The sequence below is a fragment of the Lepisosteus platostomus genome, chromosome 7, assembly GCF_059453375.1.
Source record: "Lepisosteus platostomus isolate fLepPlt1 chromosome 7, fLepPlt1.hap1, whole genome shotgun sequence".
NCBI classification, from domain to species: Eukaryota; Metazoa; Chordata; class Actinopteri; order Semionotiformes; family Lepisosteidae; genus Lepisosteus; species Lepisosteus platostomus.
Window position 1 is genome coordinate 55415066 of NC_142617.1, and position 19403 is coordinate 55434468.

The 19403-nt window shown below is 36.6% G+C and overlaps 1 protein-coding gene across 1 annotated transcript; it reads left to right on the forward strand.

The window, feature by feature from the left end:
- The first annotated feature begins 2056 nt into the window (after window positions 1-2056).
- Window positions 2057-17667, forward strand: chrnb4 (cholinergic receptor, nicotinic, beta 4 (neuronal)). Its single transcript, XM_088641307.1, has 6 exons — window positions 2057-2665; window positions 8882-9027; window positions 10088-10132; window positions 10692-10801; window positions 12994-14002; window positions 14452-17667. The coding sequence occupies exons 1-6, from the start codon at window positions 2575-2577 to the stop codon at window positions 14590-14592; spliced, it is 1542 nt and encodes a 513-aa protein (XP_088497433.1). The 5' UTR covers window positions 2057-2574; the 3' UTR covers window positions 14593-17667.
- The last annotated feature ends 1736 nt before the right edge of the window (window positions 17668-19403 follow it).

The following is a 19403-nucleotide window of genomic DNA, read 5'->3' on the forward strand; positions in this document are numbered from 1 at the left end:
TGGTGTAGAGAGGGTGAAGAAGATTTACAACACTTCTCCTATAAAGGTCAGATTTAGAGATTCATCTTGTGTACCCTCTCATAGTTCACAAGGAACAACTAGAACCAAGAAATGAATTCTGTCATGCTTTAGGAACCTTTAGAATATCTGGTGAGAGAGGTTTGTCTTAACACTCATGGTTAATGGGCAGCCTCCTGGCCACAGGACGAGGAGGTTCGGACCCTGTTCAGAGAGGAATGAAACAAGGGGCTGCTTCAAGGCGGAGATGAGGTGGAGGAGGGCTGCTTGAGACTAACTGAAGGGAAGTGTTTGTGTTCGATACATAGAGCTAATTTCCATAAAGATGGTGATTTGGTACAGCTGTGAGTGGTTGAGTTGTCGTGGTTATCTCTCCCGTACCTCAGTTAGGAAAGCGAGAATGCCGATGGTAGGCTATACTGTGCTAATAGACTATCAGGACCAATAACACTCCTGTTTTCAAACTGTATTGCTCCTGCCAATAACATGCCCAGTCTTCAAAGCAGAGTGTCTCTTTTATACAAACAGCTCCTCCTTTAAACAGCTTCTGGTCTTGGAAACCTGATATCCTACATAAAAGCAACTAGATGGTGTTCTTGATTTTTTTTTAAACTACGGAATATTCTAGAGAGAAACAAGAATGAGGATATGGTTTTATGATGAGGTATTTTTAAGAGATTCTGCAAGTGTACCTTCATATCTCATTGTTTTACCCAGCTGGTATAAATATTTTTAATCCAATTGCTTAACAAACCCATGGTCCTGGAGAGTCAAAGTACAACAGCACAAGTCACTATTAAATCATCATTTTCTAAAGACATTGAACATTGTGAATAGCATAGTAGGTGATTTATTCATTTTAACCAATTTAAAGATCATTTGGCACCAAAATGCAAGTACTTTACCCACAATATGAGTATTTACTTTAAGTCCACCTGCCATATCCACCAAACGTGAAACAAACATGATAAATATAAAATTACATTAGAACATGTAATATAAAATATTAAAAAATATGAATAAACATAGACATAATTGATTTTTTATTGTTTCTGTCATAAAATGTATGAAGGAAAATAGTGCAGAAACTAACAATGTGAGATAAAGATCCAGGGCCACCATAAAATTCTATAATAGAATTTAATGAAAAATTTAGACTTTCCTTCTTCTTAAACTGAAGCTTTGCATTGTGTTTTTTTACCAGCTTCACCTTCCCAGCTTTGACAGCTATATGCCCAAATTTTAAATTTATTTGCCTTCCAATAACATATACTGTATAGTTTAGACTGGTCTAGAAAAAGCAGAACAACCAGCATCAGCCTGCAAAACATGAAACTGGCAAATCTCACGGAAATAAATATTCTAATTTTCAGTAGGTTTCCGTACTTGATGTCACTGGGAATCAGCATAAATTCTGACTGCCCAAGACCCATAATTAATCAAAGCTGGGGGGTTTTTCCAGTGAAGTATTTCAATTAACTTCTAATAGTGGATATGACCTGATTGTTAAACAAAATTGGATGGTTTCTCAACATCTTTGAAATCAGATGAGGAGGGAAATACAATTGAACTATAGACCATGAAGTGTAATATGCAGCCTTATATGTGTTTAAAGTTAGTATAAAAAGAAAAAACCGTTAAGATTTTTTAAACCAACAAATGTTATGTATTTGATTTTTATTCCTTAAGAATGAAATCTTGACAGTGTTCCTTTGTCCTATAGTTGAGTAATGCTTTGCATCTTGCAGACAAAAATGAAATTTAGGAAATAACGCTAATATTCAGTCAGCATTTAGTATCATCAGAAAATCAATTCGTATACATTTCTATTGAAGTAAAAATGATCAAAGTGTGGTTGTGATTTCAATACTATAAAATAATAATTCTTACCAACACTACTGATTCACATCGCTCAGTTACTGTAGCTCACAGAATGGCACTTTCTCTTGCTTTACAGACAGAATTACTTTCCTTGTTAAATTATGGCATTGAAGCTGGACCAGTTCATTCTGAAATAACCACATATGACCTGTTAAAAATGCTACATAATACTAACATTGACTAAGCATCAGAGGAAAAGTTACGATAATAGGCGAGATAGTGGCATTCTTATTCTAAGTATTTAGAGTTGCCTGGTGGTCTCTTTATTTATTTCAGGCGAAGCTGGTATTAATTTTCAGAACTACGGGTAAAGCAGAAAGTTTTTATCGGGAGATATTACGCAAAATAACGGGAGACAATAATTTAACGCAGGGTATCTAGGGTGTGTGCGGCGGTCACCAGTCACAGAGCCGGAGATGTGTAAGAGGGGGGTGCCATTGCAGAGCACCGGAGACTTGGTGCGGAACCCCATGGAGATCTCTAGCTGATTCCCCGCGCATGACATCTGCTTTTTCCCCCTGCGCTTTCATTTACCAACAGACATGAAACGCTAACAAACTTCAAAAGAAGAAAGAGTTCTGGCTTTAGCTTGTACCGAGTGGGATGGATCGCCCTTTTTGTGCTTAGCACCCATCAGTTAAATATGCACGGCATGCTTATTTTTAAGGTAATCGAATGGGGCTGCGTCTAAGAGGAATAGATTTCATGGCACCAACTATGAAACGGACTCTTGCACTCTGTGTTTGCTTCTTAACTTTGATTAAAAGTGAGTACAATGCCATTTTATGCTTATCTTTTTTACATCGATTAATGCATTTTTATTTGCATTAAAATGTAACATTTGTAAAATGTTCAAACTAAAATAGCCCAGGTACTGTATGCCCTAATGATATTACTGTACATATACTGTACCAGTACTGTACCGTATATGTTTCGTTGTTAGTGATTGCCTTGGTATTTAATGGAAAGTTTTGAGACAGTGATTTGAATGTGCAAATAGCCGTTGCACGGAAAGTTTTTAATTTTGTACTGTTTGGGAACAGTTTGAAAACACGAGTACTGTAGGTGATTCTACACTTGAATACAGTACAGTATGTACAGTATGCCATATGGCTCGGGTCAAGGTACACCAGTGTGCACTCGCGTAGGCTATTGCAGTTTCCAGAGGATACGAAAAGGCTATTGCAGCCATTTCCCCTAAGATTAAACAATACTGTGTAACAGTCTTTCGTTGTAAAACGCAATCTCCTAATAATACAAAGCTTAGTGAACCAAACTACAGAACCTGTCCCCCAACGCGTAAAACTAGATAGCGCTCATAGCGCTCTCTGGCTGCTTCGGGGAGATTCAGGTTAGCTGTGGAAGAACAGATGTAAAGGTGGTGGGGATGTATAGTTCACCGTTTGCAGTTTATAATTTGGCGAAGCGGTTTTCAAAACGGGATTAATACCTTGTTTGAGTTCCGTTTCACAGTATATGGAACCATAGTATATGGAAATTATTTAAAGTTTTTTATAGAAATGTCCCAATAACGTGGAGAAATCTAGGCCTTTTCTGTAAAAAATGTGTCAGTTTTGGTATAAAGACGCTGTTATACATCCAAAAGATAAAGTCAGTTTGGACTTGTACCGTGATGTAGTACAGGTAGCTACGCAATCAGGCCTTTTTGTAAATTCCTCTTAAACTATAAACATAAGCAATACACAACCCCACAATAATACTAATAAAATAAAACATTTTAGAGGCTATATTTTCTTCTATGTGAAGCATTGGCGTGTATAAATATACAACAACTTGGTTTGATGTAACTCTTATCAATAATGAGTTCATCAATGTATGCAACATAACAGGTAAAGAAAAACTCCAGTATCGGAGTTGTTCCTCTTTTTCCAGTTGTATCCAATACCTCCTTAGTAAAGTAGATCTATAATGTCTATAATATAATGTTAATAAGATATATAATCTAGTTAATTCTGTTTTCACATTTTCCTTCCTTGGACATTAACATCAACTTCTGGAGAACAAGGAATACAGGTTTGACTCAAATCAAAGCACATTGTAAATGTGTTCATAGTAGCATTTAAGAAATAAAACAGTAAATAGAATTTGTATGTTATGATTTTGATTTTCAGATTATATGCATGTTCTAAGTACAGTAACAGTACAATGTATACATTTGTACAATAGGTTCAATAAAATACAACGCTGAAAGTGAAATTACTTCATAATATTGACTAGGTAGTCTCTGATTTTTTAAGATCTAAATAAAAATATTTTTTGCTGAAAGCAAAGAGGTCACATGCAGGCTACACCAGAAACTGCTGTATTTTGAAATGTTAAATTTGCCTCCACAGGAACTTCTGTTAACTCTAAAATGACCAGTGAAGTGGGCTAACTATTGAAACTCCCTCAGAATATGTGAGCTGGTTAACAGTTTTATAAAAAGAGATGAAATGTGCTCTTTAAACTTTACATGCTAACACTAGGAAGACCATACAATGTATAAAGGGGCAGTGCTAAATGGAGAAACCTATGGTATAGTAGTCAGTACACCACAGAGTGGGCAAATATAATTTGTAACTTGATTAAATGTTTCGTATTTTACATGAGGGTTGGATTTTTTTCTTTATTACAATAAAAAAAGGTCTAGTAGTAAGTAATTAAGAATTAATTGCAATTGTAATTTGTGCATTTACAAAATGAGAGGACTGACTAAAATACCATAACATTTTATTGAAATCTGTTAACACTGTTACCAGTGGATGGACAGGTGGAAGGATGGAGACATACAGAGAGACGGATTTAAAAAAAACCTTAATTATCCAACAATGTGCTGTAAAGCAATAATACAATGAACTCTAGCAATCTGCTTTTTAAAAATACATTTTGAAAGCTACAAACCTACTCAATAAAAACATCGTTAGCAACATCAAAAATTAAAACTAGGCTTGACTACAAAAAAAATCATAATATCAGCCCATAATAATAAAATTATACTTTACACAGAATTCCAAAGAAGACACTGTCTTTGGCTTTATCTACACAGCAGTATATGCCATCTGCTTGCAGCTGGTGCTGTAGATCATTATACTGTCAAAATAGCCTCAAAATGACAGGGGGTAACTCTTTTCCATCAATCAAGGTGAGCTTTGGAGTACCATTTTCAAAATTAGCACTAAAATTTTAAGACCACAGGGACAATGCACATACAAAAGTACTGGAGGTAATGTAAATCACTATTGATTTTTGGAATAATGAAACACCACGGTGACCACTAACTACAGGAAGTAATTACCAGATTTTATTTAAGGTGAGTGTTGGGTTGTCTGTGATTACAGTGCACAATGATTCAGAACATCTGTCATTCCATTGGTGCTGTTGGATCATGCAGTTGTCAGTGTGATGTGCTCCTTTCACCTCAGATGGCGTGTACGTAATACTAAGGTTTTAAAGCCAGGATGGTGGTTTTAAATGGAGGTTCGGAAGGAGGTCCAGCTTTAATTTCACTGGTGTCTTACGCATAAATATCCTGCCTGTTGAGCACCCTTTTGTGCATCTCTCGCTCCCCTCCCCCCACCCCACGTTCACCTTTCAGTGGTTCCCTGGCTCACACCTCGCGAAGCAGGAGGGCTTCTTTCAGCCTTGACCTCATGATGAGGTCACTTCCTCAGCCGGGCGGGTTACACCAAACCGACTCTAAATGCCGTATCCCTGTAAACTTCTCCATCATGTCTCGTAAATTAGAGTTTGACCAAGATAGTGTAAGGGCCAAAGAGGGCTCTTAGCTAAGTACGTTGCCTAATTAAAAAAAAAAGTCAAAGGTAAAGGTTTATCCTATTCTGAAAGTAAAAGAGACATATTTTAAGTTGTGGAGTATTCTTCAGATGTAAACTTGACTTACAAGTCTTCAGGTGTAAACATTTCCGCTGTGACCTACTATGCCTTCCGCTAAATCTTTTTTCTAGATCTCTTTATCATTCCTTCTCCTCCTCCCTGAGCTACTTGCCCCCTTCTCTCACTAAACTGGCGTTCTGTCTTTTCACAGAGATCTGTTCCAAGACCAGGCTTTCTAACCACCTCCTACTGTATTCCTCTTTTCTGCTAGCCTGAGCAGATGCGACACAAAATTATCCAACCATTGCCCTTAAATAGAAAAACTCCTTAATAGTAATACTTGTGAGTAAAGTATTTGCATGTTAATTATTCAAACCTGCAGCCAAGAACACAATGTTGTACCTTTTACAAGCTATTGTACAAAAGGGTAAAGAGAGGGGTAATTAATAGGATATTTTTATCTTTTTTATTTTCAAATGCAGTATATAATTACGGCTTACATATGCACAGTAATTTCAGTACCTACCTGTATGCTCAGAGAATACAGGTATTCTCCACGTTCCAACGATTTAAATGTACTGTAAGTATAGCAAGACATAGATTGAGTTTGGTGTTAATTTTAAATGTGTAATTCAAGAAAAATGTAACTGTCCTACAGTTTTTAAGGCTGACAAAATGGTCTATTTTGTAGAACTAATGGATTGGGAAGATGGTATACTGTAGGTGAGAAATTCAGTTGCATTGAGGCACAATGGTTAAGATTAACAAAAAAAAGTGATCTGACAATAAGTCTGATTTGCAGAGGTTGCAAAGTGTTACTGTTAGAGAAGTGGTCATCATCCAATAATAGTTAAAAACTGGTGTGGTAGAAAACTGTTTCAAACATTGTACTGCAGGCTGCTGCTTGCTCATTTTGATGCAGTGCTTCATTTCATGAACCAGGCATGGCTGCTGTGTCAGCAACAAGTCATGAGACAGGGTAGTAAAATACACGCTATAAAGTTAAAAAGTGAAATAAAGACATGTCAGCCCAAAAGAAGGTTATAATAACCTGTCTTGACATTTGCTGTCAGTACAAGATTAATTTGAGCTCTGGATTTCCCATATGCTGCTATTTAGATCAACTATAGCAATACAAATCTAGATACAAGATGTTTGTTAAAGACCTAAGTAACTTGCTTGTTTTATGGAATCAATTACTGTCCGTATTTTGATAGACAATGTGTTTCACATACTGTGATAATGGATATTTTCATTTTCTTAATTTCATATTATCTTTTTTGAGACTGTGATTCTAGGTAGAATTTCATTTAATATATCCTATAGTACAGTACATATACAGTAGTACATATACAATACATATCAATTTATGTACTGATACATGCTTATTGATAAGCTCTTAAACTCTAATTTGCTTTTGCACTCGGTGTTGCTCATCACCTGCATTTCCAGCTTCAGAAACACAGAGTGCTACTGTCACAGACTAGAAAGAATGGGTGTTTGGTGCCGATGTGGGCTGCATTGATGCACCAGTGACATCTTGATGTTGATTCAGTTTCATGCCCTATTCTTTGAGTTTCTGCCCTGATCAAAGGCCCTCTTAACACAGACACTGGACAATTACTACACCTTTCAGCAGGTAACATACAGTACAATGGGGACTACCAAACAGTTTTGAATGGACCTGTGATTGGGAGGTAGGCCCGAGAGTGGGATGAGACAGAATGCTGCATCAGCATACAGTACCTGCAGCCAGTTCCTGAAGAAGCACTCAAAGCTTCTTCCCCAAAGAGAACAGAGTTAAGAGCCTTTTGTTTCGAAGGCAGAAAAGCCCCAGTCGGGACAGAGAATTGACACCTTTGGAAAAGGGAAAGTTTGTGGCACAGATTGTGGCAGTTGGACCCAGGAGAACACTCAGATGGCAGGGACTAGGGGCAGTAGAGCAAGACCCCAGCTTCATACTGTATGTCTCCCCCTTCTACCCCAAACCGGACTTGGAGACAAACAGATTAGAGATGGACTAATTTGCTCAGGATGTCAGGACTGAGGAGGAAGTCTGGAATTTCCCTGTCCCTTCGCTGTGGCATAATGAGACACACCAGGCCTCTGAACTCAGCTGGGCTCAGAGAATAATGTGGGCCATTTTCTGGAAACTGGGGTGCTGGATAACTCTATGGGTATGCTGTGTCATGTGATTTGTGTATTGAGCTATTGGTCATAGGAAGCCTGTGTTATAGGAAGGGTTTTATGTGAAGGGAAGATTCTTTGCTGTAAATAAATAGCACATATGATACTTTAACTCTCTAGTGTGGTCTGTGGATGCACTGGTGATTCTAGCAGGATGCATAGGACCTGCAGCAAGGAAGTAAGGGGCCTAGCACCCTTTATAATTGCTGGGTGGCATAGTTGTATGTGAGGCAGGAATAATTCTTATTTGAGGGGTCATCCCTATCTGTGACACCGCTCCTCAGAATACAGTGAGTTCTGCTCGCGCCATGCAAAATGAATTCTGCATGATGGTGGACAGTTGCATTTCTGATCTAACATTTCTGTTAATTCTGTGAATTAGAATTCAAAGGACCTTTTTTGAAGTTCATGTTCTAATTCATACAATACTTTTTTAACAGAATATTAATTAGCCCTAATATAACGTGATTAGTCTGTAATTATTGAAAAAAACAATACAATTATTCTTGACAAACAGTTGACAGGCATGCCAAATGCCAGAATAAACAACTTTATTATTGTTGGTTTTTACACTGTCAGAGAAACTGGAATCAATTTGTAATGTATAATAATTGCTCAAGTGACAGGGTTAGCTCATTGCTTTAAATCTTGAAGTATAACATGTCTAGAAACTCAAAACTGTTCCTAACATTTTAATTTTAAAACAAAGTCGACTGAGTATGTACAGTATTGTACGTTTTATATATGTTGTCAAGCTACAAATCTACTGCATATTGGAAGAAGCCATTATATAATATTCCTGTTGTACTGTATAATCACGTATCATTATTATATAACGAACAACAAACAAGACCCTGCAACAATGTCACAGTCATGGTTGTGCAGATATTAAAATGATCTAGTTGGTATTATTAGAAGATAACTTTCAGTTCTTGATCTTGACAATATTTGTTTTTTGCAGAGTGCAGCTCGGCAGATGCAGAGGAAAAGCTTATGAACTGCCTCCTTGGCAAGGATCGCTACAACAAGCTGATTCGCCCAGCCGTAAACAGCTCAGAGCGAGTGACCATCACCTTGCAGGTGTCTTTGGCTCAGCTCATCAGCGTGGTAAGCAGGCCCAGCAGCAGACTCTATGGCGGTGGACTTCTCACCCTGCCAGGCCTTCTGCTTTTTACGGAAGCAAATAGAAACTTTAGGATTTCATTTGAAAACACATGAACAAGCTGAAGGACTTCTCCGCCTGGTTAATGATTGCTTGACAAGCTTTAGCAGCACAGCGGTTGGTGCGTGTGTAATATTTATGAGTACCTTTTTGTTTTTCACTGAAACACTGTCACATCAATCAGTACGTCGGGGTACCAGCTTTGCTCTAGTCCTGCACCTCCACATAAGGCTGATTAGGATCTGCTTCAGTCAATATAGATTTTTATTTTTTCTCTTGCCTCTCACTTTATTGAATAATATATTGCGTATGATTCACTTTTTTGTTTCTTTTCAGTTCAGATTATTTGCCACCCATCTGAATTTTTTTTTTCAAAATTGGATTTGTCAGTTATTCTCTGTTTTTTAGCAATCCCTTTTATAATCTCCAGCTATTTATCAGATAAGATGTACTGTATGACAACAAACACTGATAGAGACATACGGCTTTAGAGGACCTATGGACACATTCCTCCTATATACTTAACTGTTAAGCATTAATCCTTTTGACATACTGTCATAAAAGACAGTTTTTTACAGGAGAGAGAGCAACCATTTGGATGAGCAGTGAAAATGTATCACTGTAAACTCACCTTATTAATTTTAAGACACCTGTCAGGTCGCAAGAGTTGCTGTTGTATCAGACAGCGAATGAGGGATCCAGAGGAAACAGAGAACCCTGAATGAATAAAGCCCAGCCAGTACAGGAAGTGCTCAGCCGCCTTCTGGTGTGATTGTGGGCACTGGTTTAAAACGTTCTGGACAGGCATTCATAAAAGGAAAGGAAAGTGTGTAAGGCTCTTTCCTTTTCTGCTGGTGATACTAAAAGGAGGTGGGCCGGGCATTTATAACAGGAGATTATGTGTACTTTTTTATTCAATTTGTAATCAAGTAATTGTTATTAAAGACTTTTCCACTGGTTTTTGTCTATAAATCTGTTTAATGTGGCTGTCTTCTCCATCCTCAGAATGAGAGAGAACAAATCATGACCACAAATGTCTGGCTAAACCAGGTATGTATGAAGATCAAAGTGCAAGATTCAATGATCAGTCTATTAAACTTAAATTCACATGTGGTTTAATATGATTCCTTTGAATTAGTGTCTTGTCATTCATCATCCAGAGGCATATCACCACACATTAACAGATATTGTGAAAAAATATATTTTTAATCAAATGAATTATGTAATATTTGATGTTACAGATGTTGTTTTCTGTATTATGCAGTGTCATATTTTAGTTCGGGGTTTTTATCTGAATATCATTTTGATGAAAAAAAAACAAACATAGCTATACAAAAGGGCACTTAACAGATACAGTAACTGTTTTGTAAAGTGATCGTTTGCCTGAATCCCAAAGAGGTCACTTAAGTTGGTGACTAGAAGTGACTCTTTGCCACTTTATAAATGTAAAATGTTATTGCCATTACATAATTTACACTAAGCAACACAAAAGGTGTGAACATAGCTACACTTAAAGTGCGCAAGGTGTTATTAATTTGTGGCCTGGGTTCATGCACTTTGCTAACAAATGAAAGAAAGTCTGACCTTTAAATGTTTTCTGTTTCCTTAGCTATGGGTTGATTACAGACTTTCCTGGGATCCTTCAGAATATGATGGGATAGACAAACTACGTATACCTGCCCGGCACCTATGGCTTCCTGATATTGTGTTGTACAACAAGTAGGTAAAGATTAGGCTATGCTTGTGTTATATTGTATGTGGTTTGTATGGGATTAACAGCAAACAAAAAGACAAGTAACAAAAAAACAGAAAATAAATATTTCTTCAGTCTGATCAACTGTTGGCTGGGGTAAACAGAGAGGTTCACCTACTGAAACAGTACAACTTCAAAAGCATTGATGCAGCCCCAATATAATATTTGCATGAGATATGAGACAACTTCACTTGTGTATTTTTTCATCTGCTAAGACAACAGTATTGTCACCTTCTAGCCTAAACTCACCAGTTCTCAGGAACTATGTAATGATAATAATAATAATAATAATAATAATAATAATAATAATAATAATAATAATAATAATAATAATAAAAAACTTTATTTTATATAGCGCCTTTAAAGGTGGCTTCTCAAAGCGCTTTACAGGATGACAATAACAATAAATAAGAAGAATACAACAATAAATAAGGAGAATACACAAGATAAGACACAATTACAATATATAGAGGAGACACTGTACTGTATGAAGTACCATCCTTCCGATTTTAAACTGAGGTTTATTAGAACTACTTTGTCATTAAGGATCCCATGGCACTATTAATTATAAGTATGAAAGTGCCACACTAAACGTGCATAATCTGTCCTACTTAAAGATTCCCTTTGATTCAAATGGGGAATAAAAATGCCTCACGTCTTCCACTGCTCAGCTGTCCATTGGAGCTAGTAATGCATAATGGCTCCCACATTTTACTAAGTAGAACTTTGTGAATCTTTAGTTTGGAAAACTCTGTACATGTACAGGGAACTAATATTATTTAAAACTATAGTACAATATATCATTTTTATAAATCTTTATAAGATCTTTAAATGTATAAATCTTTATAATTGGCTCATAACATTGGTAATTTATTTAGTCGCGCTAACAGTATATACTGTATAGTAAATTGACAGTGTACAGCCACCTGGCTCCTTATTCCAAGAGAGTTTTATGAAACTGCATACTGTGAACTACAAACTGTACATGATAGACTTTGTTAGTTTTTGGTGGCAAAAGAGGAGAGTTCAATGAAGAAAGAAGCAGACACTTTTAGAATGGAAATATAAAAATAGTATGAAAAGCCAGTAATGTTGTGGGTGGCATGGTGACACAGTGTTTAGCTTTGCTGCCTTGCATGTACATGTGGGTTTACTTTGGGTGCTCTGGTTTCCACATACAGTCCAAAGCTGTGCTGGTAGGTCAGTTGGCTTCTGGGACAATTGGCCTTGGTGTGAATGTGTGTGTGTGTTGAAATGGAGTAGCTCTCCCATCCAGGGAATATCCTGCTTGTGCCCATTGCTTGCTGGATCAGACTCTGGCTCTCCCACTATCCATATGAAATTAATTGGTTAGAAAATGGATGGGTGGATGGATTGTTATACAGTATGCTAAATTAGATAGAAGCTTCTCAAGTAATAATAATAATTATAATAATTACTTACACTTATATAGCGCTTTTCTGGACACTCCACTCAAAGCGCTTTATAGGTAATGGGGACTCCCCTCCACCACCACCAATAAATTAACTACATATACTACAACTTGTGAATGGATCAATGCGTGATTACTTACATCGGAATCTTAAAGAATCCATTGGACTCAGTTTTACAAATCCCGATAAGTAATATGAATCTGCAAAATAATCCGTGAACATGTATTTACAGTATAATCTTATTTTTTCAGATTCACATTAACTGATAAATTAATCTTAATTCAAACACTTATTTTATGATTCATTCCAGGCTTATGCATTATTCAAGTGAAATGCTATATTGCTAAGCTGTATTGCTAACCTATATTGACAACATTGTAAAATTTATGCTGAGGTTACGTATATGCATTTCCTTTGCAGTACTTATTTTTCCATTTAGTCTTGCTCAGTGAATCTTTGAACAGCTCATTTATGTCTGGGTGAGGGAAGTTATTACACAACTTTGATTAAAATCAATTAATTTGTGGCTGAGAGGTGAGTTTCAAATTTCAATTAATCTTGAAGCCTCTCTGGATTATTTAACCAGGTGATAACCCTATGCCAAAGGCAAACCCTTTACAGACTAACAGATGTAATGCACAGAATCATTAGTGGATTACAAGAAGCTTTTCTGATGAAATGCAGTGACTGCAAAAGTGTTTGTCTTTATCTCTCTCCCACATCAGTGCTGATGGCACATACGAGGTGTCCCTCTTTACTAATGCTGTAGTGCAGTTTAATGGCAGCATCTTCTGGCTTCCACCAGCCATCTACAAGAGCGCCTGCAAAATCGAAGTAAAGCACTTCCCATTTGACCAGCAGAACTGCACTCTTAAGTTCCGGTCCTGGACATACGACTACACAGAAATTGACCTGGTGCTGAAGAATAATGTGGCTAGTATGGATGACTTCACCCCAAGCGGTGAGTGGGACATAGTGGCTCTGCCTGGAAGGAGAATTGTCAACCCCCTAGACCCAACATATGTAGATGTAACCTATGACTTCATCATCAAGAGGAAGCCCCTGTTCTACACCATTAACCTCATTATCCCATGTGTTCTCATCACTTCGCTGGCCATCCTTGTTTTTTACTTGCCCTCTGACTGTGGTGAGAAGATGACACTCTGCATTTCGGTCTTACTGGCTCTCACTGTTTTTCTGCTTCTGATCTCAAAGATTGTTCCACCCACATCCTTGGATGTGCCTCTGATTGGGAAGTATTTGATGTTTACCATGGTACTGGTGACTTTCTCGATCATCACTAGTGTCTGCGTGCTCAATATCCACCACCGCTCCCCCAGTACCCACACCATGCCACCCTGGGTCAAGGTGGTGTTCCTGGACAAACTCCCCGCCTTGCTCTTCATGAAGAGGCCCCACAACAACTCTGCCAGGCAAAGGCTTCGGCAGCAGCAGCTGAGGGCTAGCAAGACTGCACTGGGCTGTGCTCCACCCTCTGCCTTTCTGTCTTCCTCCTCCGCATCCTCCCCGCGACACTTCTACAAAAACGCCGCATCCTTCATCAACTCGGTCAGAAAGAGTGAGTTGCGGATACCAGATGTCCACAGCAGTTTCCCTGCACCTCAGGACTTCCGGCAACAGAGCTCAGGTTACTTCAGGCCTGATGTTCAGGAGGCTATCAACGGGGTGCGGTTTGTGGCTGACCACATGAGAGGCGACGACGATGACCAAAGTGTGAGTGACAGCCACTTTTAAGAATAGATTGGTCAACCTAATTGAAGACTCTTGAGAGAGTTCATATATGCAAATGTTATACATATTTTAATGGCCAGTTTGTAGGATAAAATCTTACTATTCTAAGAATCCTTCTGAGACTTTTATCAGTTTATCAATTGATACTGTATATGTACTGTTTACACGGTTGCAGTAATTATGGCGAATAATGATAAAAAAACAGTAATTATAGTGACTACTAATAAAAACATATTTTTTATTAACATATTATAACCAGAGGACATTTTTCTTAAACTGGGATCTAGTGAAGATGCAATGACCACTAATTGCATTTTAAAGGAAGCTATGTGTAAAGGAAACATCAAAGATGTTGATCACTGCATATACTTTATTGTCTTATCTTTGTGTATTTTAGGAGCTGTGCATTTTTATTATTATTTTTTTTACAGGTCATTGAAGACTGGAAGTACGTGGCCATGGTTGTTGACCGAATGTTTCTGTGGATTTTTGTTTTTGTTTGCGTTGTAGGGACTCTGGGACTTTTTCTACAGCCACTGTTTCAGAACCAGAATGTGGTCAGCCATTACTAAGCTTAAACAGCAGATCAGACCTGTTTAGGAATGACTTTTTAATTAAGAGATGTGTCAGTTTCTGCACAAATGTACATTTATGTACTCGTTAAACTTTTCCTTACTCTTGGATTCTAATTCAAGAGAATTATGGTACAGTATGTATTTAATGTCAAAGCTAAAAGACATAAAATGGTGCTCATAACAAAATTAAGGGATACGTTCATTCTGCCCCTAAATGTAAGGAAACTCAATAAGAAAAGTGGCACATAAGTTATATGAAATGTAATAAAAATGTTTCCATTCCTACTAAATTCCATACCAGATGGTAATTTTATCTGTATTAATTATAAGCCTTGGGGCAAAGCTCCCCTGAATTTCATATGGAAAACCTTAAACAGATGAAAGCTCAGTAAAGAAAAACAAGAACAAATTGCATCATAAGATCTTCATTTTCGAGAATGTATGCTTTTATTACCTTTTTAAATTTTAATTTTCCATTCCAAATTATTCTTTAACTCATCAGATTTCATGAGCATATTCAACACATGAAAATGCTTTGCTCATTTTCTTGCCATTTGAAATTTACCAGATGGGCTGCTGAGAAACTGACGATCCAGAAAGCATATGAACCAAGGGCTGGCGATTGCCGTTTTCCCATACCAACGTCCCACAATGCGTCTCATGGGATGAGAGCTTAGTTTTGCCTTCTTGCCCTGCCAATTATAGTGAGTTTGTATGCCAACATGAGAATTGCCTTCTGAGGCCTGGTGCGACAACATCTGCCCTTTTCCTGTTGTCATCTGATCCATGTTTTATCTCAGACCTCCTGAGAAACAAACATGGTGTGTCAAGTTTATAGGACCACTTTATCATTTATATGGGCCTTCCTACAACTCAGATCCATGGTGTTGGAGGATGTGTGTGTACTGGGGGCATCAACACTGTCTGATTTCTGGGTATTGTCCTTTGGTTGTAAACTTGGAGGGGGATAAAACTGCTATCGGGGAGATGCAGCAGAGTTGTATTATACTACTGTATTCTTATTTTGTTCTGTTGTTGAATATTCAATACTTTTACAAACTAGTTCCCCAAATCTATCATATTAACAAACTGTAATACAATGTCTTTCAATAAGTCTTCACCAAATTGAAAAATGCCAAATACCAACAAAGTGCATGCAAGGCCTCAAATGTTTTAGAAGTTATCAAACTAAAATGTTTTTAAAACTACAGTTAATTAAAAAGTTTATTTTGTGAGTAATCTCCTAAATTAAAAAAGGTTGTTTGGAGTGTGGTATCATTTTTCTTCTTTTTTTTTCAACATATACAGTAAGCTGCACAACCACTGCAGTAACTTTATGTGAAAAGATTATTGAGCTTCTGCAATATCAGATGTCTAATGTTTGTGTTTTAAGATGCTGGTGACTCCTTCATTTACCTGCTTTCTTAATGCAGATAGTATTACAGAAAAACAGAAACTCAGAAATTACTAACATGTCAGATATACTGTATTTAAAGTAAAGGTTTATTAAAGTTATTGTCATGTTTATTTTTGCAAACTTGAAGAGACTGAAGACAGATTCCCAGTGAAATGAAGCAAAGAATAGTAAAATATTCAAAATGAATGGCATATTCCTATACTTCCAGCGGAACTGTAATGCATTTAAACAACTGTGATTGGAACCTAATTGTGTGCTTTTACACACCTCACAATAGTAACAGGAACAAAGCAAAGGTTAAAATGAAAACATTAAACTAAACCTTGTTGTATTTACTAAAGAAAAGATGGAGAACGTTGTTGAGAGATTGGTGATGCACTGAATGTTAACTCCTTTACATAAATGACTTATTTGTAAGAACATCATGTCTGCATCTACATCTGTGTCTAAGAGCCATATTCTGTATGCCAAAGAGGCTTTATAGGTCACAAAGGGCTTCCACAAGGAATATCTAAAACTTTATTGAAAGAGATGTTTTGACATGCAATGTGGCAATTAATGTTGCTGCGTAACAGCTGGGGGTCTTGAGTTTGACCCTGCCTGGGGAGCCTTCTGTGTGAAGTTCTCCTCTTGTGCAAATGGGAATTCTTTTGGTGCTCTAGTGTTGTCCCACCTTCTAAAGACACACTGGTTAGGCTAATTGATGTCTCAAAAATGTGGTTGTCTGTGTTTCCTGCAATGGATCTGCAGCAGAGTGTCCCATAAAGAGTGTAGTTCCCATCTTGCGGCTTATGCTTACTTCTTAGTTTGAGTTTACCAGAAATTAATGGCTTTCTGATGATATTTGTAAGGAAGAGAAATCTGTCAAACAATTGAAGCTTGTAGCTTGGCAATATTGGTATTGATACACCTTTAGTGTATAACTGAGAGCACAGTATATGCTGGATAGATGTATTAGGTGCAGTAAGCCAGGGATTGTAGTTAAACGTTTAATGTTTCTTGCTTAATGTAATTATTAACATTAACAAATAAATGGACGTTTATCACCTCTTGGGTTCAACACAAAATGCTTCAATGGAATAACAAAACCCACACATCCTTTTAGGCCATTGCAAAGGCAATCAAACATCACCGAACAATGAAGTGTTACTATATGTACAGAGGCTATGCACACAGTTATATAATCTCCAATAATTTTAAGCCTTTTATTCAGTAGCTGAATATTATTGAATGCAGGTTAGATGTAGCCATAGTTTCATAACTTTTTTTGATGATTGGTTTTGTTTAACCAATTTTGTGGGATATTATGGTTTGAATCCTGCAATGTATTAACAACAACAACAATGCTTGTTTGGATTTGTTTTTTTAATAAAAATTGTAACAAAACTCAATTAAAGCAAAAAATGCTGAAATGTATTTGAATATCTATATTAACATTCAAAACTGTTTCCATGACAGTGTTTTTGTGACTACATGTACAGTATACCAATACATCTGTTTTCTGATTGTTTTTGTTACTGCAAAAGGAGACAGTGGCATCAAAAAAAAATTAAAGAAGCAGACTTCCTCTTTTTTTACATATGGTACAGATTGTAATCAACAAACTGGCCTTTTATAAAGAAAACTTAAATAAATCAGTCTTTAAATTGTAAAAAGAGTCAATTCTTTCAGAAATACTTGTGGAGTTATTTCCAGTTTTATATTCCACAGTTATGGGTGGATGCCGTTTTGTTGTATATTAAACATCTGAATTCAGTCTGTAGATGTAATCTATATTTCAACATATGGGAACAGCAAAGTGAATAGTTTCTTCATACAGTCTGGCACAAGAGTGAATATGAGCACAATCACTCAAAAGGATCTGTGAGCTAAATAAGCGATCTGTATTGCAAGTAAGGGTACATCTTGCAAAACCGAAGGTGATTAATCATTATGCAGTATTTATGTCTGTTCTGTTAGTAAATTTACCAGAGTGCTGCCTTATTTATATTCCTATCTTTGAGTAGTTTTTCTACTGATTCTCATTGTGCTTTCTTATAAATATGAAAATGCACTCAAATAAAACTCCAGTCAGGATGGAAATGTTTTTGTCACTCTTCATTTAAATGAAGATGCCATTTGATTTACAAAAAGGTCAGGAGTTACTATTTCTCAGATTTTGTTCCCAATATTTTTAAAAGTACATGACAGTATGCATAAAAACAAATCTATGATTACATATTAAAATTTTACAGAACTGCTAAAAAGACTAAAGCAGATTCGAATATTCAAGCCTTGTTAATTTGTTAATTATAAAAGACATAAGCAAAGTAATGACATTGTGGATTTCTGTGCATTATTGCCAAACATTCTTTTAAAAAGACTAATGAAGACCAGAAAACACTAGCATTTGCAATTAATGAGCTATTTGCTTGGTAAGAGCATACATTGATAGTCTGTTCATTTTTAATTGGTAACGGATGCATTTTTATATATAGTATAGTCTTTGGTAGGCCTAGCACAGAAGAGGTTGGTTCTTTTCGAGACTGGCTCGTATCCATCACATTCCTTGATATCCATCAGCCTTCCTTATTTAAACAAGTCAGTAGATGTTATAAAATGACAAAAAATCTTTCAAATAGATAATTGACGTTTGTTGTACATATTTTTGGTACAATAATCAAATGAACTACATTTTCTCCCAAGTAAAGTTTTCAATAGAGAAAAAGCAATTTGCTTACACAAGATTGGCTTATTGCTGCTCTCTGCTGGCTCTACTGTCTTCATATGTATAAAATAATATTACTGGATTTGAAACTAAACAAATCTAAAAAAAAACTATTCTTGTTTTCTGCAACATGAATCCTGCATTTGGTCCACAGATAGTCTTGAAATCTCAGAGTTAATTCTTTGATGGGTTATTAATTGAAATAGGTGCCTAAGAGATGGGGCAACACATGTAGATTAATGTGATAATAAATTGTCTTACGGCTAAATTGTTGTGTCTTGAATGAGTACGTGTACCATTGCAACATAATAGATATACAAACACACTAGTTAATTTTCAAGATGGCTTTTTGAACATGGATCATTTGTGATAAACAACCCAATACAATCAAGACACTGACTGGTAATACGACTGACATGACAGTGAAAAACTAACTTTGTGGGCATGTAATACATTTCAGCATATATTTGGTCCTTTCCTTCCTAATTTTTTATGTTCTTCAGGTTACACAATATGGCTACCGTATCCATTTTAACTACCCCAGCGATATCATACTGTATGCATTAGGGAATATGATCATGTTGAAAAATCCCTATTAAATGCTTTAGTAGTGACTTGTTCTCTTTGATAAGTATAAACAAAAGCACTGCTTATTGCTGCTCTCTACTGGCTATACTGTACACA

What these genes read in the sequence shown, in the direction of transcription:
- chrnb4 (XM_088641307.1), top strand. Translation starts at nt 2,575, where the DNA reads ATGGGGCTGCGTCTAAGAGGAATAGATTTCATGGCACCAACTATGAAA. An exon ending in CTTCTTAACTTTGATTAAAA is followed by an intron (nt 2,666 to 8,881) that starts GTGAGTACAATG and finishes TGTTTTTTGCAG; the next exon opens with AGTGCAGCTCGGCAGATGCA. An exon ending in CAAATGTCTGGCTAAACCAG is followed by an intron (nt 10,133 to 10,691) that starts GTATGTATGAAG and finishes CTGTTTCCTTAG; the next exon opens with CTATGGGTTGATTACAGACT.